This window comes from Ruditapes philippinarum, unplaced genomic scaffold (assembly GCF_026571515.1).
Source record: "Ruditapes philippinarum isolate M1 unplaced genomic scaffold, ASM2657151v2 ctg13890_1_1_1_1, whole genome shotgun sequence".
Lineage (NCBI taxonomy): Eukaryota > Metazoa > Mollusca > Bivalvia > Venerida > Veneridae > Ruditapes > Ruditapes philippinarum.
In genome coordinates this window covers 2107-29677 of record NW_026859797.1, presented here as the reverse complement: position 1 = coordinate 29677, position 27571 = coordinate 2107, and the positions used below count along the sequence as shown (strand labels likewise).

At 33.6% G+C, this 27571-nt stretch overlaps 2 protein-coding genes across 2 annotated transcripts; one reads left to right on the top strand and one right to left on the bottom strand.

Annotated features, from left to right (window-relative positions):
- The first annotated feature begins 473 nt into the window (after nt 1-473).
- LOC132757946 (uncharacterized) lies at nt 474-5683 on the top strand. The gene is made up of 3 exons (XM_060749446.1): nt 474-638; nt 2613-3188; nt 4589-5683. Exons 1-3 carry the CDS (start codon nt 499-501, stop codon nt 4755-4757), a joined length of 885 nt encoding a protein of 294 aa, XP_060605429.1. The 5' UTR covers nt 474-498; the 3' UTR covers nt 4758-5683.
- A 6198-nt stretch (nt 5684-11881) lies between these two features.
- Nucleotides 11882-21306, bottom strand: LOC132757945 (uncharacterized; the record flags this gene model as incomplete). Its single annotated transcript, XM_060749445.1, is given in 4 exon segments — nt 11882-14975; nt 19747-19829; nt 20194-20309; nt 21172-21306. Coding segments are annotated over 4 exon segments (978 nt in total), but the record flags the coding sequence as incomplete, so codon positions are not given.
- Nucleotides 21307-27571: the final 6265 nt, after the last annotated feature.

Genomic DNA, 27571 nt, shown 5'->3' with positions numbered 1-27571 from the left:
TACCTTTGTTGTGTCTCTCTTCAACATCGTACTGTTACCTTTGTTGTGTCTATCTTCAACATTGTACTGTTACCTTTGTTGTGTCGATCTTCAACATTGTACTGTTACCTTTGTTGTGTCTCTCTTCAACATCTTACTGTTACCTTTGTTGTGTCTATCTTCAACATCGTACTGTAACCTTTGTTGTGTCGATCTTCAACATTGTAGTGTTACCTTCGTTGGGCTGCACTTCAACATCATACTGTCACCTTTGTTGTTTCTCGCCTCAACGTCATACCATCACATTCATTCTTTCATTTTCAACATCTTTCTGTTACCTTCGTTGGGCCGCACTTCATCATCATACTGTCCCTTTTGTTGTTTCGGGCTTCAATACCATGTCGCGCCGTAAAACCAAACAAACAAGCAAACAAACTTTTACAATATCACGTGGAAGCGACTATATTTGTTGCCCGAAACATTGAGTGTAATAATGCTTTTGTTCAAACAGGTACAGTTATGGATACAGCTCATTGGTGTATATTTGCGTGGCTAATTATCGTATCTTCTGTACATGGGTCTAAGAAAAAAGGGTATGGTATCGACTTACAAGCATTCAAATGTGGGGATCTGGACGCTTTAACTAATATACGATGGTGGTAAGAATACAAGTACCTACCTTATCTTAAAGATATTTGGTCTTTGTAGAATTTTATGACGTCACATATTGGCCTCATGATTGAAGCATCAACTTCATTTTGTCTTTATATTAAGAAAGAATAGGTTGATACACGTAAGGCCGCCAGAAGGTGATTATCGGTTTGCATAGTCACAATTGGCCCAGAGGGCTTTAGTCCGAGGGCATTATTCATTTCAGGGACGATTACCACGCACTTTCCGGTCTATTTATATGATATTTATCAATCCTATGAATACACTTGATGGATCTATTAGATCTAGTAGTACATTTTAATTACATGTACTTCAAAATTTCTGTCGTTGAAATTCCTATCTCATACTGTAAGTAGCTTATACAGAGTTGCTTCCCTTATGTGTTCTCAGCATTAAATTGTCTTGTAGTTCTGTTTTTTTATCTTGTAATAAAAGTCTGTTTGTACAAATTACGCTTCTCTGGTCCGTGCTTTAAACCTATATTTAATTATGACCTAAATTTCAGTTTTGTAATCGGTCACGTGACACTCATAATCAGTTGACCACCATCCGGTCTGTCGTGTATTAATATCTTATTATTATTATTTCTCTATTAAACAGATACGACAGTCGAGTACATTATTACACGATATATGCACGACGTAACAAAGAATGCTTACACGTCATATTTAACGTCAATAAACAAAATAACGTCAGGAAAATTACTTCTACGCTCAATGTAGTTAAACATTTTACCATTTCTCTTTTTCATTAGTAAATTATATGTAAGAATGGATTTTTTTTTCATTTGTTGTAAAATAATTCTCAATGCTTTGTAATTAATTAATCACGCCTGTTGACCTTCGTATTTGAAGTCGAACCGTGCGTTATTCTGCAACAACTCACTTAAAATCAATCAATCTTTATTCAGCAATCGGCATTAAAAATATTTATAGAATATATATGGCCAAGACTAAATAACATATGAATCTATGTACAATGATAATTCAAACGGTTAATCCGTATTAAAATTAATATATATTTCCTAAACAATGCAAAATTTTGCGTCAATCTCTATGAGCTTATCATCTTTTTCATTGTATTCATAATGCTAATACTTGTGAATAATAATACTAGGAAATTATTCGTGTGAGTAAAATATGGAGTATATTTTGACGAAATATATTAAATTTTATCATTTTGAGTGAAAATGTGTTCCATTGTTCAAAAAAAAAAAAAAAAACCCCTTCTGAAAGTAGTCCCTAAAACTAAAATGAATTTTACTCCGCCCACTTTAATATTTATTTTTCACATTTAGTTTTAACAAAATTAATATGAAATACATTTTACTGATAGAGGATATTCAATTTTTTTTTACAAATACAGGAATTATTTTTATCGAGTTGTATGTAAACAAATTATGCCATGAGTGGCAATAGTCACGAGTGAAATATTACAATTTTCATACCATGAGATTATATAAATCCGTATTCATAGAAAAAAAAACTTGTTTATCACATATCTTTTTGCCCGTTATTTTTTTTTTGGGGGGGAAATTGGCTGAAATTAGAAAGAAAAGGTGTGAAGAGATGCCAGTGAAAATACAAAAAAAAAAAAAAATTTCACTGCAGCCGTGAATTTTTTTTTACAGTTAAAAATGCTGAAAATTAAATACGCTTTTTATTTCATTAATATTTCTCAATATTCCATTTATAAGTATATTATAAAGCACCATATTTCATAGGTAAAATTAAACAAGGATGAAGATTAAAATACGCTTTTTATTTCATCAATATTTCTCAATATTCCACTTATAAGTATATAATAAAGCACCATATTTCATAGGTAAAATTAAACAAAAAGAAATAGGCCAGTGTAATTCGCACTCGTAACTTCTAGCAAAAGGATTTTCTTTAATTATATGATGATTACTACATTTTGTATATGTTATATACCTTTTTCTGATTGTTTTATTTCCTCAGGTACAATTGGGACTCCAATTTTGGCGATATTGAAACAGCGAGTGGCTGTACTATAAACGACAAATACCTTGCCCCATTCGTCCCCATGATATGGAGTTACAATCCAAATTGGTCTACATCCACATACAGCGTTGATGATAGAAACGAGTTTATTTTAGGCTTTAACGAGCCTAATCACGTAAGCCAAGCAAACCTTTCTCCGCAGGTTGCAGCCTATAATTGGAACATAATTGAGAATGCTGCAAAGGGTAAAATGCTTATCGTTAGTCCAGCCGCCGCGCCATGTAGCGGAGGTTCGACAAACTGTATAAGCGACACATTTGCGTGGTTTGATGATTTTTTTCGCATCCTTTGTGGCGATCCAGTTGTGCCATGCCGCGTTGACTACCTTGCTACCCATCACTACTCATGTAACGCACAGAGTACAATGGTATTTCTTCAACAACTTTATGACAGATACGGGTTGAAAATATGGCTTACGGAGTTTGCATGTCCTAATTCCTACTCCCCGCTAGAGCAACTGGATTACATGACGGATTTATTACCTTTTTTAGAGGAAGCAGATTACGTCTACAGGTTTGATATTCATACAGTATAATCACCCTTCACATTTGTTGCCTGATTTTGAAATTTGCCTTTTTTATGCATTATGATCTCACAATCTACTTTATATTCTTGTTCCGGGCATACGCATTCCTTATCAAACGCAACTTTTCGGCCCTTTCAGTCAGTCTTCGGATAAGAACCTTGAACACAATAGTATAAATACACGAAACGAATACGGTATTTCGGCGGCCTAACCTACGCTAAGAAACTAAAAACGAAAACAAATAGTAATTTAATGCTGGAAGTTGTTGACAAGTTAGTTTTTCAATATACCAAGTAAAAGTGCAACTAAATTAAGTAAATTCAAAGATATAAAAGTAAGCAATGCATTATTTATATACTTGTAATAATGATTATAGAAACCAAAAGCTCATAACGCCAACCTGTTGACATTAAGTCGGATTTGTTTAAAAGTGTACATAAGTGGGCATATTTAATATAAAAATGAATGTCAGGCATATTTTCCATCATAATTGTACCGAAACAGACTTTATTTTCCTTTGGATGTAAAAAATTTTCTTTCATTTAACAATATCGAAGATTACACTATAGTTTCTTTTTACATCTTAAACCACATGGTACATCGTAGAAGAGCTTATTATGAATAATGAATAATAAACGAGCACCATTCTTATGTTGGAACCACACGCCACTTTTCATGCGATGTCCATTTTGAACCAAACAGGAAGTGATGTCATGTTTTCATGGCGTCATTATTATATTTGGCGCAAAAACGTATCTAGTTTTGTATTATCTATTAGTGTAGTTTCATAAAAATTCATGTTTATAAAGAGATTTTATATTTACAAGACTATTTTCATTACATATACTGAACATCCCTCGTAGAATATCACGACAGTGTCATCTTAAAAGGTTTGAATGAACACAATCCGGGAATTAACAGTGCAAGCTTTATTCGCAAATCCACCATTGTCATGTTTAATTTTTGAACTTTGCTTTTGCTAGTTTTAGAGCGGATAAGCGGTAGCAATCTTCTGCCATCTAAGAATTGGCCCAGTCAAATACAGCTAACATTTTTTCTTTGAAATTCTTTCTTTTTTATACTTTAAGGGCGATTTCGTCATATTTTGTTTAAGGTTAATGCTTGTTAAGGAAATGTGTTTTAACTAATAATCAGAAATCAAGTCATCCGGTGCTGTGGCTTTATTAAAAAGTTTAATTTTAATATTTTTGTCTTTTTACACAACTCCAAACATCTAGACCTACATTGATTGCCATTCTTAAAATGTAACCGCTTGCTTTAAGTCAATAAACAGTCATACAAAACCCTTTAAGAACAGGAGCGCAATGGTATTCAGTCGGCCTTATGAGTTCATTGTAAACTAATTGATTGTTGTATTAATTTGTAGATACGCCTGGTATGTCCATCGAAGAGCCTCACCTGATGCATTTATCAGTGAACACGCCAATCTGTTTGAAACTGGAACCTCCGTTTTGACAGACCTCGGCCAATATTATAACAACTTTAAAGTTGAAGAACCAGTACCGGCTAGTGTTTGTAGGGCTAATCGAAAGTAACAAGTCTTTGCAGAGTGTCCGGAAAATTCGAGTATAATTCATACAACATGCACTTATCATCGTCGGGTGACCTAGATTCCACGCTGTATTTAATTCGACACATTTAAATTAAAGCCCCATAGTCTTAAATGTCTGTAACACATAAACAGATTAAGATTTTCTACTATCAAAGTTATTTTTCGGCAAATATTACGTCAATGAGTAGAAAATAGAAAATCCTATATTTAGGATATAATTTTAAGGATCTAACCAGGGATGCTGTTACAGACAGAAATATCTAGTTCGAAGTTAACTGTTTACGCCTGGAAACGAGGCTCTACCGAGTTTCTGCAAAACAGTTAACAACATTATTTGAATGACGTCATTGCTAACATTCAAATAAAAATGGCTAGACACATGTGAATTTATGATGACAGTGTACGTTGAAAAGAGCTATTGGACATTAAACAACAGCAACAACAACAACATGATTTTCAGCAATGGAAAACATCATATTGAATAAGTGTTAAAACAAGCTTACTAATAGCAGCTAATTCATTATTCATGAGAAGTTTTTTTTATGTCTGCGGCATATTTCGTACTGATGTTAAAGCCAGAATCGACACCATCTAATGTCAGCGTATTAAAAAAAAATATTTTTGAAATTAAATGCCTAACGAACCAAAATTTGAATTTCACGTGCATTTCGATTTTTTTTTATTTTTGTATTGTATTTGTATTGTTATATTTTTATACAAATTATCTTAGTGTGTTATGTATGTTTTGTACGATATCTAAATTCGATTAATGAATCAATTGATATAAAAAGAAATTCAAAGTGATGCATATGCTTTTTTGTTATTGACATTATTTCCTTTTGCTTGTAAAGATGTGTAATTTCATTACATAAGTACATTTATATTCAAATCTTACCAAAACTATTTCAAATGGTATGAAATGGAAATACTGCAAAATCAAATTACAGCACGCTATGCTGATTTAAAATAAAAAGTATGTCAAATTCTAAACAGTACGTCTATTACATTTCATACATTTTCTCGTCACCAAAAGAAAGTCATTCTGTTTAAAAAAAATGAAATTGCTGATTTTCAGATTTTGCGCATGCGTACAAAGAATAAAAACCCGCGTTACAAACTTCAAAGAGAATGTGGCACATTCCCTAAACATATAACAGTTTTGTTCGTCGATTTTTATCTTAAACTGCGGTAGAGGTAATTCAAAAGCAATAAATAAATTAAATTCCCATTTTCAATCAGTGAGTTTCTCTTTCATCCCGAGATGTGATCGGGTGTTACATTATTACGTTTCCTCCCTTTTTCTGTCTGTCTTTCAAAGCTATATTATTAACATGTGTTATTATAGCTATAGACGTTCGATGCAAAGATCGTTACTATTGACATTATTTTATTTATTAATCATTAATCATTAAACTGGAATGTTGCTATATAATCTAAACAGTGTCTCAATTGCATAAGACATTGACCTTTGAACTGAAATTGGGCGTCCAGACAAGAACTCATCAAAGTGCATCAACACACCCAAACTTAACGGTATATACTTATGAAGTAACTGACAATGAAAAATATAGTGTGGCCATTCAATGTAATAACTTTGTAAGAAATAACGCTAATGACAATACATGAAAACGTTATCTAAAAGGTTAAACAAAGCCGAAACCAACAAGTGGGTCATGACAATAACTTTGCCATCGTGACTTTGAACCCGAACAAAACAATGTCATACAGACGTAAAACCGAAACAAACGATTGTCAAAGTGGTGTAAAACTAGTCGTTGACGTAAAACCAGAACAAAACAGTGCCAAAATGAAGTAAAATGAAAGCAAAAACAATTTGTAATTGTGACTTAATTACAAAGACAAATATAAGAGCACAGCTTCGTTGTGATATCATAGAAGTTTTTTGAAAATCGTGCGGTAAAATAAGCTCTATAGTAGCATACGTAATTACATTATTTCATGTATGTGAGCAACTAACAATTTACTTTAACTTTTGTGCTTTAATGGCACATTATTTCTCAGAAATGAATACTTTTTCAGTCTTTTGCAAGGGATTATATGAGCCGCGTCACGACAAAACCAACATAATGGGTTTGCGACCAGCATGGATCCAGACCAGCCTGCGCATCCGCGCTGTCTGATCAGGATCCATGCTATTCGCTGACCAACCCTATTACTAGTATAGAAACTGATAGCGAACAGCATGGATCCTGATCAGACTGGGCGGATGCGCAGACTGGTCTGGATCAATGCTGGTCGCAAACACACTATGTTGGTTTTGTCGTGACGCGGCTCATATGTATTTTGATATAATTGATGAAAATCAAGATAGCTTATCTAAAGAAAGTACGCTGAATACATACTTTGTCAAAAAATAGCAACGTGTAAACAAAGTAGAATTTTGACTTTCATACAAAATACCAAGTACATGTAACTATAAAATTAATGACTGCCAAATGAAAAAAGGAGCAAACAATGGGTTATTTATGTGACCAATCAGTAACTTTTTGGAAATTGTTACACGACACCATAACGAACAAGAGCTGAAACAGGAGACAGCGAAACTAAAATACTGGACGCAGTACAGTAAGGAAGACAAAACTATGAAAGAAAAATCAATTATGTATAATTATGTGTTAAGTTATAGTTAATAAAAATAGCATTTGTTAACATAAATTCCAAAATCAAGGAAATAGTCACGCTAGAGTAATGAACCATGTCACACAACATGTGTGTAATGATAAGAAATATATATTTGAAGTATGAAGTAGATACCTTAAAAAGTAAAGGAGTTATAGTATTTCTTAAAGAAAATCCAAAGTTCAAAGAGAGATAAAACTGTATATATTGCTTCAAGAGTTATGAACCTTGTCACATAAGATGTAATTGATGATAAGGACTAAGTATTTGAAGATTGAGGTAGATACCTTAAAAACTAAAAAGGTTATAGTAAAAAATAAAAAAAAAATCCAGGAAAATTCTAAGTTCAATGGGAGATAAATCTAAAATATTGGTGCAAGAGTTATGAACCCTGTCACATAAGATTTGGTAAATGATAAGAAACATATATTTAAAGTTTGAAGTTGGTACCTTAAGAAATGAAAAAGTTATAGTGAAAAATATTTTACTGCACCTTAACTTTAATCTGAAATCAGGACGCGGACGCCGGGGCGAGTTGGACAGCTCTCCATATACTTCGTCGAGTCGAGTTGAAACGTATTTCAGACAAAATAACTAATAGCAGAATTTGATGCTTAAAATAAAGAAACTTAAATGCCTTATAAATGCTTAAATTTTTATTTCTCAATACTTTTTTTACTTTCGTGTACTTTTATAGCCTCAAAAAAGTTTTTCATTTGCCAATTACATGAACCATCTTTTCCAACTGTTGTTTTCTGGCAATAAGTACAGTTATAGAAAATAAGTATTTTGTAAAGAAGTCAAAATACTATTTTGTTCACATTTTGCTATTGTCCACCAACATTGACCTTGCCCAGAAGTCGGTATATTCCATAAACGTTACGATCTACCTGTAAATCGATATGAATGTAAAATATCCAATTATTAAAATGGTGTAAATTCAAAAATCCATCCTAACGCAGTTGGTAAAGGGTTTCACTTGAAGAATGTAAACTGGAAGGTTCGAATCATATTTCAGTAACTTATTTTTTTCTTTTAATTTTAAAATTGCCATTCTATTATGGCTATGTCAAATCTTTTACTTGTGTGTCCTATCAGAGTAGTATTTTTAATAACTGCATGCGCTAATATATATACGATTGCATAATGTCCAAAGAGAACAGTTGAATGATACTGTAACGAAATAAAAAATATAATTGTGTATACAAACACCACTTAAAAAGGTTTTCTAAAACTAGGTGTAATTAAACGATTTCAAATAAATTATTGCAAGTGAATTAAAAAAAATAATCATAACGTGGTGTTGGTAAAAAATCGAACCAGAGACCTCCAGATCAGTAGTCCGACATCTATACCAATACACCACACCTCACGGACACGTGAAGTTATATATTCGATGAAGTGTCACGTAATACTTGTATGACAAATGAGCCGCGACACGACAAAATCATATAGTGCTTTTGCGACCAACATGGATCCAGACCAGTCTGCGCATCAGGATCCATGCTGGTCGCAAACGCACTATGTTGGTTTTGTCGTGACGCGGCTCAAATTATTTCACTTTGACAGGTAATAAGCATCCGACACTTTTAAAAACATTATTCAATCATTATAAAATTCATGTTTTATTTCTGACGCATTCAGTGTCTTTTAATGTAAATTAAATTGTCAACTTCAGATGTACTTCATATACACATATAAATTTATTTATGACATTTGAAAATGCCTGGAATACATTTCAGAACAAAAATCTGGACCATATTTTGATTTTTTTGCCGATTTAAAACGTGTTTGACTTAAATTCCGTTTATGTAAAGGGATAATACTCGTGTATGAATTTAAATCATCCTTGGGCTCAATAAAAATGGAACTGAAACATAATTACATGTATGTATTTTAGCTCGATTGCCAAACAAATTCTTGCAAATTATATTAATTACTTTGAGTCCGCTTCCTGGGACCAACCAGTACGAGTGTCATATGAAAACACATGATTGTGACCGGACAGACCCGATTAGAGCTTGCACCCATGATGCCAGGTTGAGAGGCAGACATCAACCACTTTGCCACTGCTCTCATTGAAACAAAATACTAATGAATTATGTGTACAAATATATATATTAGATATTCGTATAGGTGTGTCGTCGATTTTGACCGAGTTCACACTGATTTTAAACAAGGGAAGTCTTTCAGACGGCTTTATATATAAAAACAAGACGGTTATGATGACATTATATTGCTCACCTGAGACAAATTGCCAAGACTATTTTTGACCCAGGGGCAAAGTTATAGAACCTTTGAAGAGGTTAACTAGGCACAGCATCGCATGTATGGGCAATTTTAAATTCCAGACCATTGGATTTAAATGATTTTCCTTTATCAACCAATTCAATTTAGACACCATGCAGGGATTTGATTTACAAACTTGTACAAATTCACATGGTAATGATAATTACCAAATATTTTTGTTCTTCGCAGTGGATATCTTTACCAGAAGGTTATTAAAGCTAGTTTCTTTTACAGGTCAATATAACAAGTGTGCTGGGGCCAACCAATTTTGATACTAAATATACCTACACTAAACTAAGTTATTATTCAGTAGAAAATGCAACACAACAAGTATATTTTCTGTATGACTTGATAGAAAATATTTTGTATGATTTTATATGGCATTTATGTTAAAACAAGAATTTGTAACAGAGTTACCAACGTCCCCCACCTCGGGGAAGTTTTATAATTATGAAGCATAAAATTGTGCTACTTCTAAAGATTGAGGTATAGATCTCAGGACTTTCAGTCCAAAATTATGATCAATGCTAGATCTGCAAATGCAACAAAAAATTTATTAAAGAAATAAAATGAACGTTAAGCTTTGACCTCTTAGTGTGACCTTGACCTTGGAGGTAGGGGTCCAGGTGTTGTGCATGACACATCGTCTTATTATTGTAAATATTTTCAAAATCCCTTGAACTATGAAGAAGTTATAGCTGGGACACAAAATATACCCTCTAACAGACTATGTTAATCTTTGACCGCTTAGTGTGACCTTGGAGGTATGGACCTATGATTTGGACCTGACATATCGTCTTATTATTGTAACTATTTATTCCAAGTATTTTTCAAATCCCTTGATCTATGAAGAAGTTATGTACAGAACACAAAGTATACCATATAACAGACTCTGTTTAATTTTAACCCCTAAGTTTGACCTTGAACTTGGAGGTAGGGAAGCAGGTGTTGTACTTGACATATCTTCTTATTATTGTGACTATTTGTGCCAAGTTATTTCAAAATTCCTTGAACTATGAGTTATAGATCAGACAAAATATATACCCTTTAACAGACAATGTTAATTTTTTACCTTGAAATGTGACCTTGACCTTGGATGTAGGTGTTGGGCATGACACATGGTCTTATTATAGTGACTATTTTTGCCAAGTATTTTCAAAATCCTTTGATATAAGAAAAAGTTATGGACCGAACACAAAATATACCCTATAACAGACTATATCAATCTTTGACCTCCAAGTAAGACCTTGACCTTGGAGGTAGGTGACCCATTGTTACCAATGACACATCATCTCATTATTGTGAACAATTGTGGAAAGTATTTACAAAATCTCTTCAAAGATAAGAAAGTTATAGACCGGACACGACATATACCCTCAAATAGACAATGTTGACCTTATATGAGCAAGTGGGACCTTCACCTTGGAGGTAGGGGTCTGATTGTTGCGCATGACACATTGTCTTATTGTAACAAACATTTGTGCTGAGTTATTTTAAATTCCTTTGATAAATGACAAAGTTATGGACCGGACACAAAAATATACCCTGTAACAGACTATGTTAATCTTTGACCTCCAAGTGTGACCTTGACCTTGGAGGTAGGTGACTGGTTGTTGCACATGACACATCTTATTATTGTGAGCAATTGTGGCAAGTATTTACAAAATCCCTTCAAAGATAAGAAAGTTATGGACCGGACACGACATATAACCTCAAATAGACAATGTTGACCTTGAATGAGCAAGTGCACCCTTGACCTTGGAGGTAGGGGTCTGATTGTTGCGCATGACACATCGTCTTATTATAACTAACATTTGTGCCAAGTTATTTCAAATTCCTTTGATAAATGACAAAGTTATGGACCGGACACGAAAGTGTGACGGACGGACGGAGCCTATTTCTTTATTCCCCTTTTTCTTTGAAAAGGCGGGGGACAATAAATGCCACAAGGGATGAAACAGAGATTTACAATCAAGAAAATGATCTAAAAAAGTGTTGACTTCTTCCTCTAAATTGTAAACTAATGTTATTTGTTTCTAAAGGTATGCACTTAATGAAATTAAATGCTTTAAATCTATCATGAAATCTTTCCTACTGTACCTTTGCACTGGCATGTACAGACGTTATTGGTTAGTTGTGAAAGTGAAAGCAACTGCTTGACACGAAGCGGTGGATGAACTGTGCTCTGGTTAATTCAATGCGGCTAACTACTGTTATCCAAAGTGAAAACAACAAACACTGTAAAATACTAGTATATCATAATTTGCAAAATATTATAGTTACAATCAATAAGTGACTTAACAGTTAAAAGGTGGATTAATTTGTATTTTTTCTTTCATTTTTCTCTGTTCAACACAGAATAAATAGTCTTATATTATAAATGTTCCTAAGCATATATACCTTAAAGTAATTTTATGGCATCCTGCATTCATACATAACTTGAAGAGGTAAGCTATGATGTTAACTATAATAATAAGTCACTTCTTACCAACTGTAAAAAGCAACATAAAATGTCTTATAATCTTCACTAAAAAATGCAAATCATCCTGGGATCAAATTGTCTAGAAAACAAGAAGGCCAAAGGGAAAGAACTTTGTCAATGATCAAAAACAAGCCAGTCAAAGGGAAAAAACTCGGTCAATGATCACTATTAATTCAAGAAAACAAGCCAGTCAAAGGGAGAGAACTCTGATCATGACCAAATTATTAATTCAAGCAAATATGCAGGTCAAAGGGAAACAACTCTGGTAATGATAAAAATATTCAATTCAAGAAAACACGTCCGAAAACAAGCAGGTCAAGTCAGAAAATAACTCTGTTAATAACCAAGTTTGTTCGTTTGTTTGATTGGGTTTTACGTCACACCGACACAGTATAGGTCATATGGCAACATCCAGCTTTACTGGTGGAGGAAGACCTCAGGTGCCCTTCCGTGAATTATTTCAGGCAAACAGGCACATGAGTAGAACCACTGACAGTCCGTAAGCTAGCTGGATAGCTTTCTCACATGAAAGAATCCAAAGACCCTGTCAGGATTCGAACCCACAACAGTGAGGGGCAAGTGGTTTGAAGTCAACGAACTTAACCACTTGGTCACATACGCCCCAAATTACCAAGTTATAAATTGAAGAAATCAAGCAGTTAAAGGGAAAAATATCTATGTAACTGCTGTAAGTCTACAACTGAAAATATCTTATTTTCATTCTTTTATTTTGGTATTAGGTGAAACCAACAAAGGTCATATGGTGTCTTTCCATCTTCACTGGTGGAGAAAGACCTAAGGTGCCAAAACTGGCAAACGAGTAGAACCACCAACATTTAGTAAGCTAACTGGATTGCATCCTCATGAAAGAATTCTAAATCATACCACAAAATTGAGGGGCAAGTGGACTGAAGGCAATGACCGTAACCATTTGGCCATGAATACCCCTGTATTTTCATAAAAAAAAAATCATAAGGTTATATGAATATATAACACAATATCATACCTTGCTTCCTATATATTACAGCAATTAAACAAATTACTAAGTACCAGCCTTACAAACATACTATAGTGGTCTTAAATGACCGGAAGCAGTTTAAAACAAATATTGTTGCACTTTCATTTCTTAAATAAGTAAAAATCATTACAGTCTTTAAAACAACATTTATTTTATTTAGACATAGTCCAGTTACTGTCCTGTACACATATTTCATTGCACAACAATTCAGTTTCATTATACACTAAAAGCTGCCTTTTCAAAATTAAGCAGCAAAAATATAATTTTTCTTTTCTTAGTTTAAGAGCTATAGAAGAAAATTATTTCCCCTTGACATGTTCCTGTCTGATCATAAGAGGGTGCTTTTTGCTCCGAAACAAGCCATGATTTACCTCATAGTGTTGCTCAATCATTCAGCATTTGGACAATCAATAGTAAACATATCCAAAAAGGCCCATTTTGTCTTAGAAATGCTATCATTTCTATTTCTCATAAACTTTCTTATTTTTTGTATATTGTAACAGTTCCCAAAACACTTTTCATTTGCCATAAAGATAAACTATATTTTGCTTCTTTTGTTCTGTTGGTAACTGTATACTTACATTGTATAGAGAATTAGTAATTTGTATGCAAGTCAAATACTACTTTGTTTACATTATGCTGACTTTATGACACATAACCGTACATTCAACGCTACTTTCTTCAGTTGTTTAACACCTTACATACTCTAAATCCAATATATAATAATTTGAAAAAATAAAGGTAACATTTCTTAAGAATACAAAAATGGACTTCTAGGCCATAATGTGCCTTTCAGCTTTAAAATGCTCATTTCTATTATAACCTATAAGATTTCTATTACAAATATGTCAATTCAATTCAACTGCTATTTGTATACATGTGTATTATGTAGGTCAGTATGTATATTGTTGTTTTCTATAGATGTATTTACTGTCTGTAACCATATCCGAGACGATTGAAACATTAATATTAAACATTTATAAAACAGCTGTTTGGGTTTCTTTAACTATTCCTTTGATGTATATATCATGAATAACATATTTTGTGAACACTTTTTGTTCCTTCGGTAAGAAGCAAGAAGATTTTCACTGTTTTGTTACTGTTTTCTTTCTATTTAATTTCTTTTTATCAACTTGTATCCATTTTTTCAGTAGGAGGATTTGAGGCTTCAGGTTTTATTTCAGTATTTTCAGCTTTTGTTTCAGCTGTTTTCATTGGCTGGTTTACTTGCTGAATCTGGCTAGGAGCTTGTGGATTTGAAGTTACCTCCCTTTGCATTGTTTGTGAAGGATCAGCACCTTGTGAAGTTTGAGGAGTTGCCTCCCCTGAATTTGAATTTTTAGACTGGGTCTCAATATTATTTGATGGAGCAGCTGACACACTAGGTGTAGACTGCTGCACTTGATTTTTAAGACCAGAACTTGAATTATTAAAACCATTGTCATGTATTTTGCTATTGCTAACATTGTGAGAGTCTAGTTTTCCTGGTTGAATTGCACTGAAGGTTTCAGAAGGGGGTCTAACAGGAGTGGTCGTGATTTGATCCGACTGTCCAGCACCGATCCTCACCGGAGATTGTCTGTTAGGAGTCCGAGGAGAACCAGCTGGGCTTCCTATCCTTGCTCTACCTGGACTAGCAGGTGTCCGTGGAGATTTGTTCCCGGCCAGTTTACGAGCCTCTCTTTCAGCAGCCTGTAGCTTCCTTTGCTGCATCATGTCTTTAAGGATCTTGTCCATCTTGGCTTCCTTCTTCTGTGACTTCGGGACAGATCCTAAAAATATTGAACAAATTTCCACTGATCATACAACATACTAATGCAAATCACTTTTTCTATTAATAGGTTAGTACATGTGCCTTCATTTGTTTTAAACAATTCAGAGATTCCAAAAAAGTATTTTGACATAATTGGACATTCGGTTCAGCGATCTTGAAAGAATCACGTGACCGAATCAGTTTTCCCTGGACAGGAAGAAGCCGAGCACCTTCAAAACAGCCTAAAACACACATTTCTTGTAGTCGCGAAACCTAATCCAACCAGAAGTAAGTATTTGTTCACATGCCATACCGTAATAGGGATTAAGCAACTCAATGTTTTAATGATTTCATCCTGATTTCTCCATTAGGGCAAATTTATTTATGAAAATTATTGATTTGGAATAGGTAATACTGATAATTACTATGTTTATTCTAGATATTATCTTGAAGATTGTTTATGTAAACAAGAGCTGTCGGTAGGACAGGGCGCTTGACTATTCTAAGTGTTTGACATGTGTTTGATAGTAAAAAAGCCTGGATAATGTTTAATTTTTTAACTTCACAAAAGGGCTAATTTTTTTTTATAAATTCATGTTATAGGCCTTAGAGAGATTAATTAATTATACAGTATTGGCTTGACTATTCTGAAGGTAATGTCACAAGGGTGTTTTATTGAGTATAATAACACTAATAACCTATGAATACATAAATTTGACAGATAAGGTACAAAGGCTTGTTATTAAGATATTTTATCAAGTAAATCACTGCTTAATTATTATGAATGCATAAAATTGTCCCAAAAAAGGCACAAACCCTTCAGTAGCTATTGAGATAACAGCTTACAAGCAAAACTTTACCATGAATTTCTAAGTTGAAAAAGGGGAGAAAAATCAGCCTAAATGCAAGATAAAATTATGGATTTTTGTCAGTGACCTACAATTATGACCCTTAATGCATATGTGAAGTTTTAAATAAATAACTTTAATAGTTATTGAGATATGTAAAATTTGCATGTAAACATTTATAAAGAGACTAAGTAGAAAACATGATATAAATCAGCCTAAATGCACGATAGAGTTGTGGAACTTGGTCAGTGACATACAATTATGACCTTCCTATTATGACCCTTAGTGCATGTGTAAAGTTTCAAGTAAATTAAATATCTTTGAAGACCTTAAGCCTTTAACAAAAATTTCTAAGTTTCAAAGGGGCAAATAATTCTGCAAATATTGCAGGCAGAGTTATGCAATTTTGCAAACTGATGTACATTGTTACTATAAAAAAGTATTTTTAATTTCAATTGAATATCTCAAGCAATAATTGAGATGTTTGACTCTACAAAAAAATTTTAACCAAAATTTCTAAGTTCCAAAGGGGCATAATTCTGTCAATATTGTAGACAGAGTTATCCAACTTGTCAATCTGATGTACCTTGTTACTATAAATAAGTATTGTAAGTTTCAATTGAATATCTCAAGTAATAATTAAGATATTTGACTTTACAAACAAGATTGCATTTGAGAAAAATGCTATGCCACCGCATGGTTCAAATTTCATAGCTGTACACCAAAGGACAAGAAAGTAGGTCACATCATCAAAATCTAGGTCACCTGATATCAAAGTTCAATTTTACAACTAAAACTGTGCACATGGTCAAAATGTCATTGCTGTACATCAAAGGACAAGAAAGTAGGTCACTGTCCCCTTGGGCAAGGCATAATTTTGACCCAAGGGTTTAATTCAAAACAATTTTGATACAGGTCCACCAAACAACATTTCAAGTCAAATATCTAAGCTATAGCTTTCTCCCATTCAGAAAACATTTGTTTTATTTTCTGTTTTTACTATGTGTACATAATGAGAATCACTGCCTCCGGGCAGGGCCAATTTTGACACCAGGGGAAAATTTTGAACAACTTTGGTAGAGGACCTATAAATGATATTATATATCAAACATCAAAGCTCTATGCCTTGTACCTTCAGACAAAAATATTTTTTATTTTTTCACTATATGCACATAATGAAAATCAATGACCCCCGGGGCGGAACCAATTTTGACCCCAGGGCTATAATTTGAACAATCTTGCCAGAGGTTCACTACACAATGTTTCATGCAAAATATCTTAACTCTAGCCTTGTAAATTTAGAGAAGATAATTTTTTAAGTTTGTACTATATACATATAAGGAAAACCTATGGCCACCAGGGGGCGGGGCTAATTTTGACACAAGAGGCAAAATTTGAATAAATTTTGTAGAGTACCATCAGATGATATAATTTAACAAATATTAAAGCTCTAAGCCTTGTACCTTCAGACAATAAGATTTATTTATTTTTTACTATATGAAATCAATGACCCCAAGGGCGAGGGCAATTTTGACCCCAGGGCTATAATTTGAACAATCTTGCTAGAGGTTTACTACACAATGTTTCATGCAAAATATCTAACCTCTAGCATTTGTCAAATGCTAGAAGAATTTTTTTTGAAGTTTTTACTATAAGTTTTTACTATATACATATAAGGAAAACCAATGACCCCCGGGGCGGGGCCGATTTTGACCCCAGGGCTATAATTTGAATAATCTGGGTAGAGGTCTACCAGACAATGCCTTACGCAAAATATATAAGCTCTAGGCCTTTTGGGTCTTTACAAGAAGGTGTTTTTAAGTTTTTTACTATATGTACATATAGTGAAAATCAATGACCCCGGGGCGGGGCCGATTTTGACCCAAGGGCTATAATTTGAACAATCTTGGTAAGGGTCTACCAGAAGATGCCTTATGCAAAATATATCTAAGCTCTAGGCCTTTTGGGTTTTTACAAGAAGGTATTTTAAGTTTTTACTATATGTACATAGTGAAAATCAATGACCCTCGGGGCGGGGCCAATTTTGACCCCAGGGCTATAATTTGAACAATCTTGTTAGAGGTCTACCAGACAATGCCTTATGCAAAATATCTAAGCTCTAGGCCTTTTGGGTCTTTACAAGAAGATTTTTTAAATTTATTCTTATAATTCCTTTTGGTTGCCATGGCAACCAGATTTCTGCATGGAATGAAATTCTTTGAACAACTTTGGAAGCCCTTCACCCAAGGAACAATCCTGCCAAGTTTGGTTGAAATTGGACTAGTGGTTTTTCACAAGAAGATTTTTTAAGTTCACTATATATTCTATATAACACACACACAAACACACACACAAACACACACACACACGGGTGAATCGCTATATGCCACCGCATCGCACCACCGCATCGCAGATGCTGCGGTGGCATAAAAACTTTAACCAACGCAGACGCAGATACTGATGCCGACGCCAGGGTGACTAGAATAGCTCTCATATTTTTCGAATAGTCGAGCTAAAAAGGAATGTAATTTTACCTGTCAGGTCGGACCGGTACTTTTCAGAATGTCTCAGACATTTTTACATATCAGACTTGATACAGTTTATCAAAATTATAACAAAGTCAGCAAATGTTTTGTTACAAAAGAATAAAATGAAACAATAAAAACTGACCATCAAAATGTGTCAATTTTGTACAGTAGTTTGTTATATGAGCTGTGTCACGACAAAACCAACATAATGCGTTTGGGACCAGCATGGATCCAGACTAGCCTGCCCATCTGTGCAATCTGATCAGGATCTATGCTGTTAGCTTTCAGCTTCTCGATTTGTAAAAGTGTTAGTATGCGAACAGCATGGATCCTGGTATGACTGCGCGGATGTGCATGCTGGTCTGGATCCATGCTAGTCGCAAACCCAGTATGTTGGTTTTGTCCTGACACGGCTCATATACATTTTGTAGGTTTATGTAGGGCTCTTGCAAGCATTTTGAGACTGGGGCCTAAGTTTTGAAAATAAGAAAAATTTGATCTTTTGGCGGGATCCTAGGAGGCAAAGCTGAAAATCAGGGGATTTTGTCCCCTGCCGGGGATTTGGCATGTATAGGCCAGGGTCAATGCAAGGGGAAATTTTTTACTTGTCCTTTGATATCAAACACAAGTATCAATTACAAAATTTATTATTAATATATTCTGAAATTTGCAGCAAACGCCAATCAGTTTCAATACAGGTGATAATTTAAGTCTTAAATATGTCACTGATAAAAAAAAGGCAGTTACTCTGAATATACCCCATCACCATCATCCACATCATTCTACTAATTACTTTAATTGAGAATTTATTTGCCATTAGGGGGTTAAAAATTACTAACTTCAGGAGTAAATTTGAGCATATTTTCAGCCCCAAAATTTGTCAAAAGAAAGACCTGTTATGTAGTGTGTTCAAACATTATTCTTGCCAATCCACATATACACATGTATTAATTTAAAAAAAAAAAATCAAGCAACTAGAATTTTTACAAAATCTGGTTTTCAACCAAATAAACAAGGGTAACCTCTTCAAAAATGTCAATGACCTTGTGCATTGAAAAGTAAATGAATTTCTATATTGCAACAAGACCTGTAGATAAAACAGCACCCTCCACTATTATTAGTGCTTGATAGTAAAAAAAAGAGGCTGGATAATGTAGCAGTTAAAAAAGGGTCATTATTCTGTCAAAATCCATATTCCTGTTGTGCTCTCAAATAAGATTGTGAAGTTTCAACTCATTGCCTTCAATAGTTTTTGACATACCAACTTGCTTGCAAAAACTTAACCAAAATGTGATGCCGACACCCGGGCCTGTGTCAATACAACTGCTCTCCCTATTTTTGGAATAGTCAAGGTAAAAACATAAGTTGTAATTTCTCAATAAAATTAACACAATAATAATGAAGAAAATTAAACCTGGAGTTCTCCTCGGTGTTATAACAGTTTTACTTCCTCCCATATCATCCTCGTCAAAATCAAACTCATTCGGAATACTTGGTCTGAAAATAAATAAGCCTTAAAGTGTGATTGTGCTCATTTTTTCATTGTCAGGCTGAATTGACTATATTTGTATTGTTGGAACTTATGGATAAATTCTGATGCTGTAACGGTATGTACAGATCTACCATTTGTTAATAAAATTAAAACAAGAGCACTGCAGAGGCAAGGCAACATAAGCCCCATGGCAAAGAACGAAAATATTCCTCCAAGATGAATAGCAAAATAGCACAAATTATGATTTTTCTTTCGAATGTGAAAGAAAAATATTCAGTCTTTTTTGGAAATAGCATTATCATTTAGAATAGATAAAGGGACATAACTTGATTAAATTGATTGTAACTTTTATCTTAATATACCACTCACTTTTTCTCCTCTTGTTTGACTGGTGTTGTAACTTTTTCTTCCTTATTGTCTTCCTCCTTCTTGACATCAGTATCAGGATGTCTCCTTCCTGGACATTTCCAGTGTAAATCCAACACCTTTAATAGAAAGGTAGAATCTAAGGTACACCAATCTGATTAAAATCAGCTCCTAAAAATGTTATGCTTTATGATCTTATGATCAGCAATAGGTTATTAATGTCTCGTATCCTTTTAAACAGTCAATCATTGGCGAGCTTTCACAATCTTGAAAGTGATGCGGTTTCTATTTTTAATCGGTAGAAAATCAATATTGAGTAGGTATCAATATTTTCACACTTTCGAGAACAAATATGGCATTGTGCAGTTATAACCTGCAGGGAAACTGGCAAAATATTCTTGTCGTTGACCATTAAAAATTAAGTCTATTTTTTTCCAGTTTACTTGAAAATTGAGTCTCTTCTTTTTTCCAGTTTACTTGTTAATTTAGTCTATTTTTTTTCCCCAGTTTACTTGTAAATTGAGTCTATTTTTTTCCAGTTTATTTGTAAATTGAGTTTATTTTTTTCTCCAGTTTACTTGTAAATTGAGTTTATTTTTTTCCAGTTTACTCGTAAATTGAGTCTATTTTTTTCCAGTTTACTTGTAAATTGAGTCTATTTTCTCCAGTTTACTTGTTTCACATAACTTCAAACATTGTTTTTCTATCAAAAATCAGCAATTTGTTTTACTTCCCACGGACATCAGTACATTGGTATTTCGTCTTATGCCTATCTGTAAAGGACAGTTTGATTGCATTGCTAAAATTAACTTTTTCAGGAAATCCAAAACACCATGAAGGCGAAACAAATACAGTGGAAATCAAATCAACATGTAAAATATAAGTTTATAATAACTTAAGTCACAAATTGCAGTAATACCTTTTTGGATTTTTGTAGTAATACCTTTTTGGATTTGATTTCTTCACAAACAGTGGTATTACCTTTTTGGATTTGATTTCTTCAAACACTTTCAGGATATCTTCTGCAGTAGGTTCCCATGTTCCTTTCTTCATTTTACCTGGATTATACATCTCGTCATCACTCACTTCACACCATACTTCTTCCTCTTCTAATGAAGTCATGTCTTATTTCTGTAGGTGAACATAATACCTTCTGAGAAACTGACTCAATAATGTTTAAGTTTATTTCTCTTCATATTTTCTCACATACATTAATTTTTGAAATCAGAGGGAAAAAACTTCCGACTATAAAACGCCAAATATCAAATTAATATTATCTACTGTAATTGATAAAGTTTTCATGACATTCAACAAAATCTATGTTTTAATAGAACACAAGTTTGCATATTCATTATTGTTTTAGGTGACAAAACCAACATAATGGGTTTGCGACCAGCATGGATCCAGACCAGCCTGCGCATCCACGCAGTCTAATCAGGATCCATGCTGTTCGCTTACAGACCCTATAACAAGCAGAGAAACTTATAGCGAACAGCATGGATCTTTATCAGACTGTGCGGTTGCGCAGGCTTGTCTGGATCCATGCTGGTCGCAAACCCATTATGTTGGTTTTGTCTTGACACGGCTCAGGATATTTATTCTAAAAAAAACAATTCACATGAATGAAAATTTCAGTTGTCAGCTCGTATTTACAAGTAAAGATCCATGCAGGAAGAGTACAAAATGCTGATATCCTGTAGGACAAGCGGAAAATTACTGATGTAATAGGAAGCTTGAATTCTTATAATCTGTTTGTTTACCATGGCAAACCGGAGACAAAGCTTATGTTTTATATAAATTGCGCACTTTATGCATTGTTAAATTTTGCACCCCGACACTCTGCCTCACAATAGTGAATATTTGTGCCAAGTTATATTGAAATCCCTCTATGCATGTAGAAGTTTTGCTCCGAACAAGCATTTTTCTATGACCTCTGTGAACTTTGACCTAGAGGCCTGGTACATGCGCATGACACGGCTTCTCATAGTGGTTAACATTTCTATGAAGTTTCATTAAAATATCTTCATAGATGTGGGAGATATGCTCCAGTTTAAAATCAGATGCCGCCGCCAGGGGAATCTATAAAACAACCCATTTTTTAAACGGGCGTATAAAAAGTCTATGAGATGGAGCTTATCGAACACGATTGGCTGCGGGAGTGTCTAACAATTAAGTTAATTCATTTTGATTGGTCTTCAGTTGGTCAGTGCTAAAACATTGTGCATATCATTAATCAATACAAAGATCTTAAGCGTGACATAAGAACTCCTGCCCTGACATAAGATCAAAGGTACCGGTATGTCACAATTGTCAATGTACATTGTCTTAGCACCTGATGACACTATATTTTTCCTGGCTACATTGAGGGGGGACTATGTAAGTTTATATTCTTCATCCACAAAGGGAAATGTTTTCTACTAATTGCATGGTCCGCTGATTAAACAACTGAACATTATTATCGAACAACCCTGGCAACATTTGAATTAGATTCATTTTAATTTGTTTTCTTTTCTTTAATAATTATGTCTTTGTTTCTTTGCAAATAAGTTCTAAAAAATAAGCCCGGATCACCTCTTACAGAACTTTAAAAAAAGGCACAAATAAGAACAATATTTAAATTACTTTTTTTATTCGAGTTGACTTTTATGGACAATTTTTGCACGGTCGGTCTATTTACCCCAAGACACCCCAGGACACCCCAAGACTAACCCAAGACACACCAAAAATACCCCAAGACACCCAAAGACTACCCCAAGACACTTTGTTTAACTGATATGTAACTATGCGATTCACAAGTACATATAGAATTATCTCCCTTCTCAGGGAGTGTCAACAAATTATCAACCTAATGACACTGATTATAACTCTGAATGGAATGATAAATAAAAAACTGTATTTCCTTTCTATATTAAGTAGAAATTTATATCAGGTCTCTATAAATTACTTAAACGAAATAATCTATATCCGGCATTGTTGTAAACGTTTTTACTGATGTTAATTTTAAGATATTCATGGTGCACAAAATAGCTTTCAACATCGAAATAATGCCAAGGGTGTCGGATTTTGATGTAGTGTAAGGTTATTTATACGACAATGTCATTTTATGAGTGACACATTTTTGATTAATTGACCTTTCCGAAAACCAAGCTAAACACCGTTTTTCGGTACGTTACGGATTTAGCTCTGGGGAATAACACCAAATGAAGTACATAACACAGTTACATGATATTTCTATTTTTCTATCATTATTTTACCGTGTAAGGTGAAAATAATTGATGTTTTTGAAAATTATCAAAATTCCTTTAATATCTATTGCAAATTTTTCAAAAAATAAATTGTTTATAATGAAAATCAATGAAAGTGAAACAGACATAGTGGAATTTTCCATAGTAAATAAGGTTAAACTTGTTTATTTACTTTATTTTTTGTATGGAATGGAATTATTAAAAAAATGATATTTAATTATTTTCTTATAAAGAAAAAACTGTTTTATTTCAATTCAATTTCAAAAAAGGCCGAAAACATCGAGTTCGGTATTACACTCCACTAGGTGAATTCCCCAGAGCTATGTACAGAAAGTACCGGAAAACGGCGTTTAGCTACGTTTTAGAATTCGTGAATAAATCGATCATATTCTGTTTTATAATATTGATTTGTATTTCATCTTCCCCGCATGTCATTTTTCCAATAATTTTTATTTATAAGTTAATTTCCATTAAGAAGATTCTTGGGATGTCTTGGGGTAGCTTTTGGGTGTCTTGGGATAGTCTTGGGTGTTTTGGGGTAGTCTTGAGATATCTTGGGAGATATCTTGGGAGTATTCTTGGGGTGTCTAAGGGTAGTCTTGGGGTAGTCAGCATGCCCACTCAATTTCAAATGTAGGGGTACATGTACCCTCTGTCATTGAAAATTGGGGGTACATTTCAAAAATCTTGGGGTACACATAAGTTTAAACATGTTTTTGTTTTAAGAACATTTTAGTCAACATGATATTATTATTAATGAGCAGCTGTTTCACTAAGTATTAGTATACTATTACTACCCAGAAACACAGACTCATCACTTAAGGTAGCAATATAACAGCCATTACAATCACTGGTATTCTGTTTAGTCCATACGATTATTACCCATAACCAAAATTTTGTATATCCCAAATTATGTACATTTATTTTAAAATCTCAATTGTTTATATTTTCATTTCATATGACATGCATAAAGCTCATAATTGAAGGTTGTTGTTAAAAAATCAAGTGACTAACTTTTTGCTGATCATTGGAGAACTCAAAATACTTTTTGGCAGTTGTTAATATCCAAAACTTTTTTTCTTAAGACAGTGCATGTGACGTCAAAACATGACTAAAATATTTACTAATCAGACTGAGATGACTTTCAGGAAGCAGACATGATATGTGGCCACAATTGTGGCCGGGTTTAGACTGTTCCTAACCATTGGTAGATGGCAATGACATTTAGTTGATATGCATGTAAGGCTATCCCAAACATTCATTCTGACCATTTTACTTTGCGTGCATGTACCCCCTGCTTACAATTTTAATGTGTGTATCTAGAATTTTGTGTGTGAATTACGCACTGTAGTGCGTGAATGGGTATGCTGCAGTAGTCTTGGGGTAAATAGACCGACCCATTTTTGCAACCGTTTTTGGTCATCATAAGGTATGTTTATCAGTTGTCGGAACAAAAAAATGTTTAAAGTTAAATACCTTATTAGAGTTTGATTTTCATTTAAATTTCTAAATGTGAGGCCCCCCTTTTTTCTCAAAATTATGACCCCTTTGAAAAGTTTATAGAATTCATTCTAGATTGAACACTGCTTACAGTATACACTATATGACCAAAAGAAGTATGATAAAAAAGTAGCCGAAACGTTCAGGGAGGTGAAACGTCCAAGACACAGGGGGCCCACACAGTGTTTGGATGGTATATACTGCTTGATAGTGACCTTAAAATGAGATTTTAGTCATAACCTTATAATATGTATATAAATATAGACAAGGGGCATTACTCGCTAAATAGAGAATTTTCGATCACCCTCAAATTCATGCGAGATTTTCCACTTATTAAATAAAAAAATCCAAAAACTATACTGCGTTGCATAGCATATATAATCCACAATTGATAAACACTAACTCTTTTCTGATTCCCTTAGCCCATTTTAAGAAATTTATTCAAAATTGTTCACTTCTGTCACAAAATTGCTTAGTCGTACGAGATGTCGCAACACCAAATTCCACGGGTAAAATATCAATTTTAAAAGGGGTAGGTACAAATAAACGCATGCAAACAATAACACAACATTGTTTCTATTACCTACCTGCGCAAATAGTCGTGAAGCGCTCTATATTCGTCTTTTTCGAACGAAATCTTCAAATCAGTGCAGAAATCTGCTTCGGCGATTACATGTTGGAAATTCTGGTCATGGTGTATGGAAACCTTTCATTTGGTTGTCGTTATAAAAAAAGTTCCTACCGAACCAATTAAAGGTCTCGATACACCAGGGCTGGTCACGTGACCGGGGTTTCTCCAAATGTCTACGTCGAAGCAGATTTCTGCACTGATTTGAAGATTTCGTTCGAAACAGACGAATATAGAGCGCTTCACGACTATTTGCGCAGGTAGGTAATAGAAACAATATTGTGTTATTGTTTGCATGCGTTTATTTGTACCTACCCCTTTTAAAATTGATATTTTACCCGTGGAATTTTGTGTTGCGACATCTCGTACGACTAAGCAATTTTGTGACAGAAGTGAAGGGTTTTGAATAAATTTCTTAAAATGGGCTAAGGGAATCAGAAAAGAGTTAGTGTTTATCAATTGTGGATTATATATGCTATGCAACGCAGTATAGTTTTTGGATTTTTTTATTTAATTAGTGGAAAATCTCGCATGAATTTGAGGGTGATCGAAAATTCTCTATTTAGCGAGTAATGCCCCTTGTCTATATTTATATACATATTATAAAGTTATGACTAAAATCTCATTTTAAGGTCACTATCAAGCAGTATATACCATCCAAACACTGTGTGGGCCCCCTGTGGTCCAAGAGGTGGAAAGACCAAGGCCGAAACGTCCAGAAGCTGTTTAATTATCCCCTGCCTAAACTGATCCATGTTATAAACTTGTACAACGTTGTCCGGCAGAGAATTTCAAAGAGTAAACATTTCATAAACTTAAAATAGCCTTACGATAAAAAATAAGCATAAAATTATAAAAACTTTAAAATCTACCGCTTATTCACAAATTGACGAGATGAATTTTAATAAACACCGGTTAGTCTAAAAACTGGTATCCGTATAAATTTGTCTAAAATCTGGATACCGTTAGACCTACAATTTTTTTATCACCCCCAACATCCTACTTGTTACCAAGGGCAGATCACTTAAGTTTGAGCCTAGTAGACCCTGATTCTTTGCCAGATTATGAGATCATGCAGAGTTTATCATTATTAAAAAAACGTTTTTTAAGATATTCACACATCTAGTCTAATTTCAGCATTAATAATTTATATAACAGACATACTTGTTTATCTATCTAATATATCTATCTATGTCAACTACAACACCCTCTTTCGAGTATTATGAGCGGGTGCGATTATGTACGAGAGTTTAAAAGAACAAATGATAAGGAGACTAAAAATAATACTTTACATGTATTTGTAAGTATTTGTGAGTAAATATACACTTTATTTTATTGGAAAACTAAAAATGTGAATCAGGAATTTGAAATTCAAGGATTAGTTGATTTTTCTAGAAAATAAAATGTTGAAAAACAGGAAAGAAACATATAAAGATTTACTGTTTTATTTCCTGGAATAAATATATCTTGATATCTTTTTGGTTTGCAAAATTTGGATTAAAATAAAATGTAGAGGACTGTATAACTTTTGGTAACGTATCTGTTTATCATAGTAACGTATCTGTTTCGAATGAGATTTGAGTACTGTTTAATATATATAACTAAATCTTCAACAAAACTTTGGTTTAAATAAGTAATATATGGTTAGGCAATATATAACAGCCCTGTAACTTTATGAAAAAAACATATTAAAGTATTTTTAATTGAATGCCCGTTAGTTTCTAAATTTTAGTCAGGGTCGTATCAAGATTTTCTGTATATGGTAGGGATGGACTAATTGGATATAGCTCAAAATCTTGGAGGTGCACATATATATGGATTGATTATAATACTAAGTTGGTTTTCTTTAAGCGGTACCATTGTTTCTGATATAATTTTGTTAAATGTGGATAAGCATATACATGTAGGCTTACTCATATCACGAAGTATGACAAAATCAAGGATCGAGATTGTACCAGTATATAAAGAAAAAGAAAATAGAAAAAATAAAGACAATTGAACAGCAGAT

Bases quoted from the DNA above. Each gene is read 5' to 3' on its own strand.
- LOC132757946 (XM_060749446.1), top strand. From the start codon at position 499: ATGGATACAGCTCATTGGTGTATATTTGCGTGGCTAATTATCGTATCT. The intron at 639-2,612 runs GTAAGAATACAA...TTATTTCCTCAG, and splicing joins TTAACTAATATACGATGGTG to GTACAATTGGGACTCCAATT. The intron at 3,189-4,588 runs GTTTGATATTCA...ATTAATTTGTAG, and splicing joins GAAGCAGATTACGTCTACAG to ATACGCCTGGTATGTCCATC.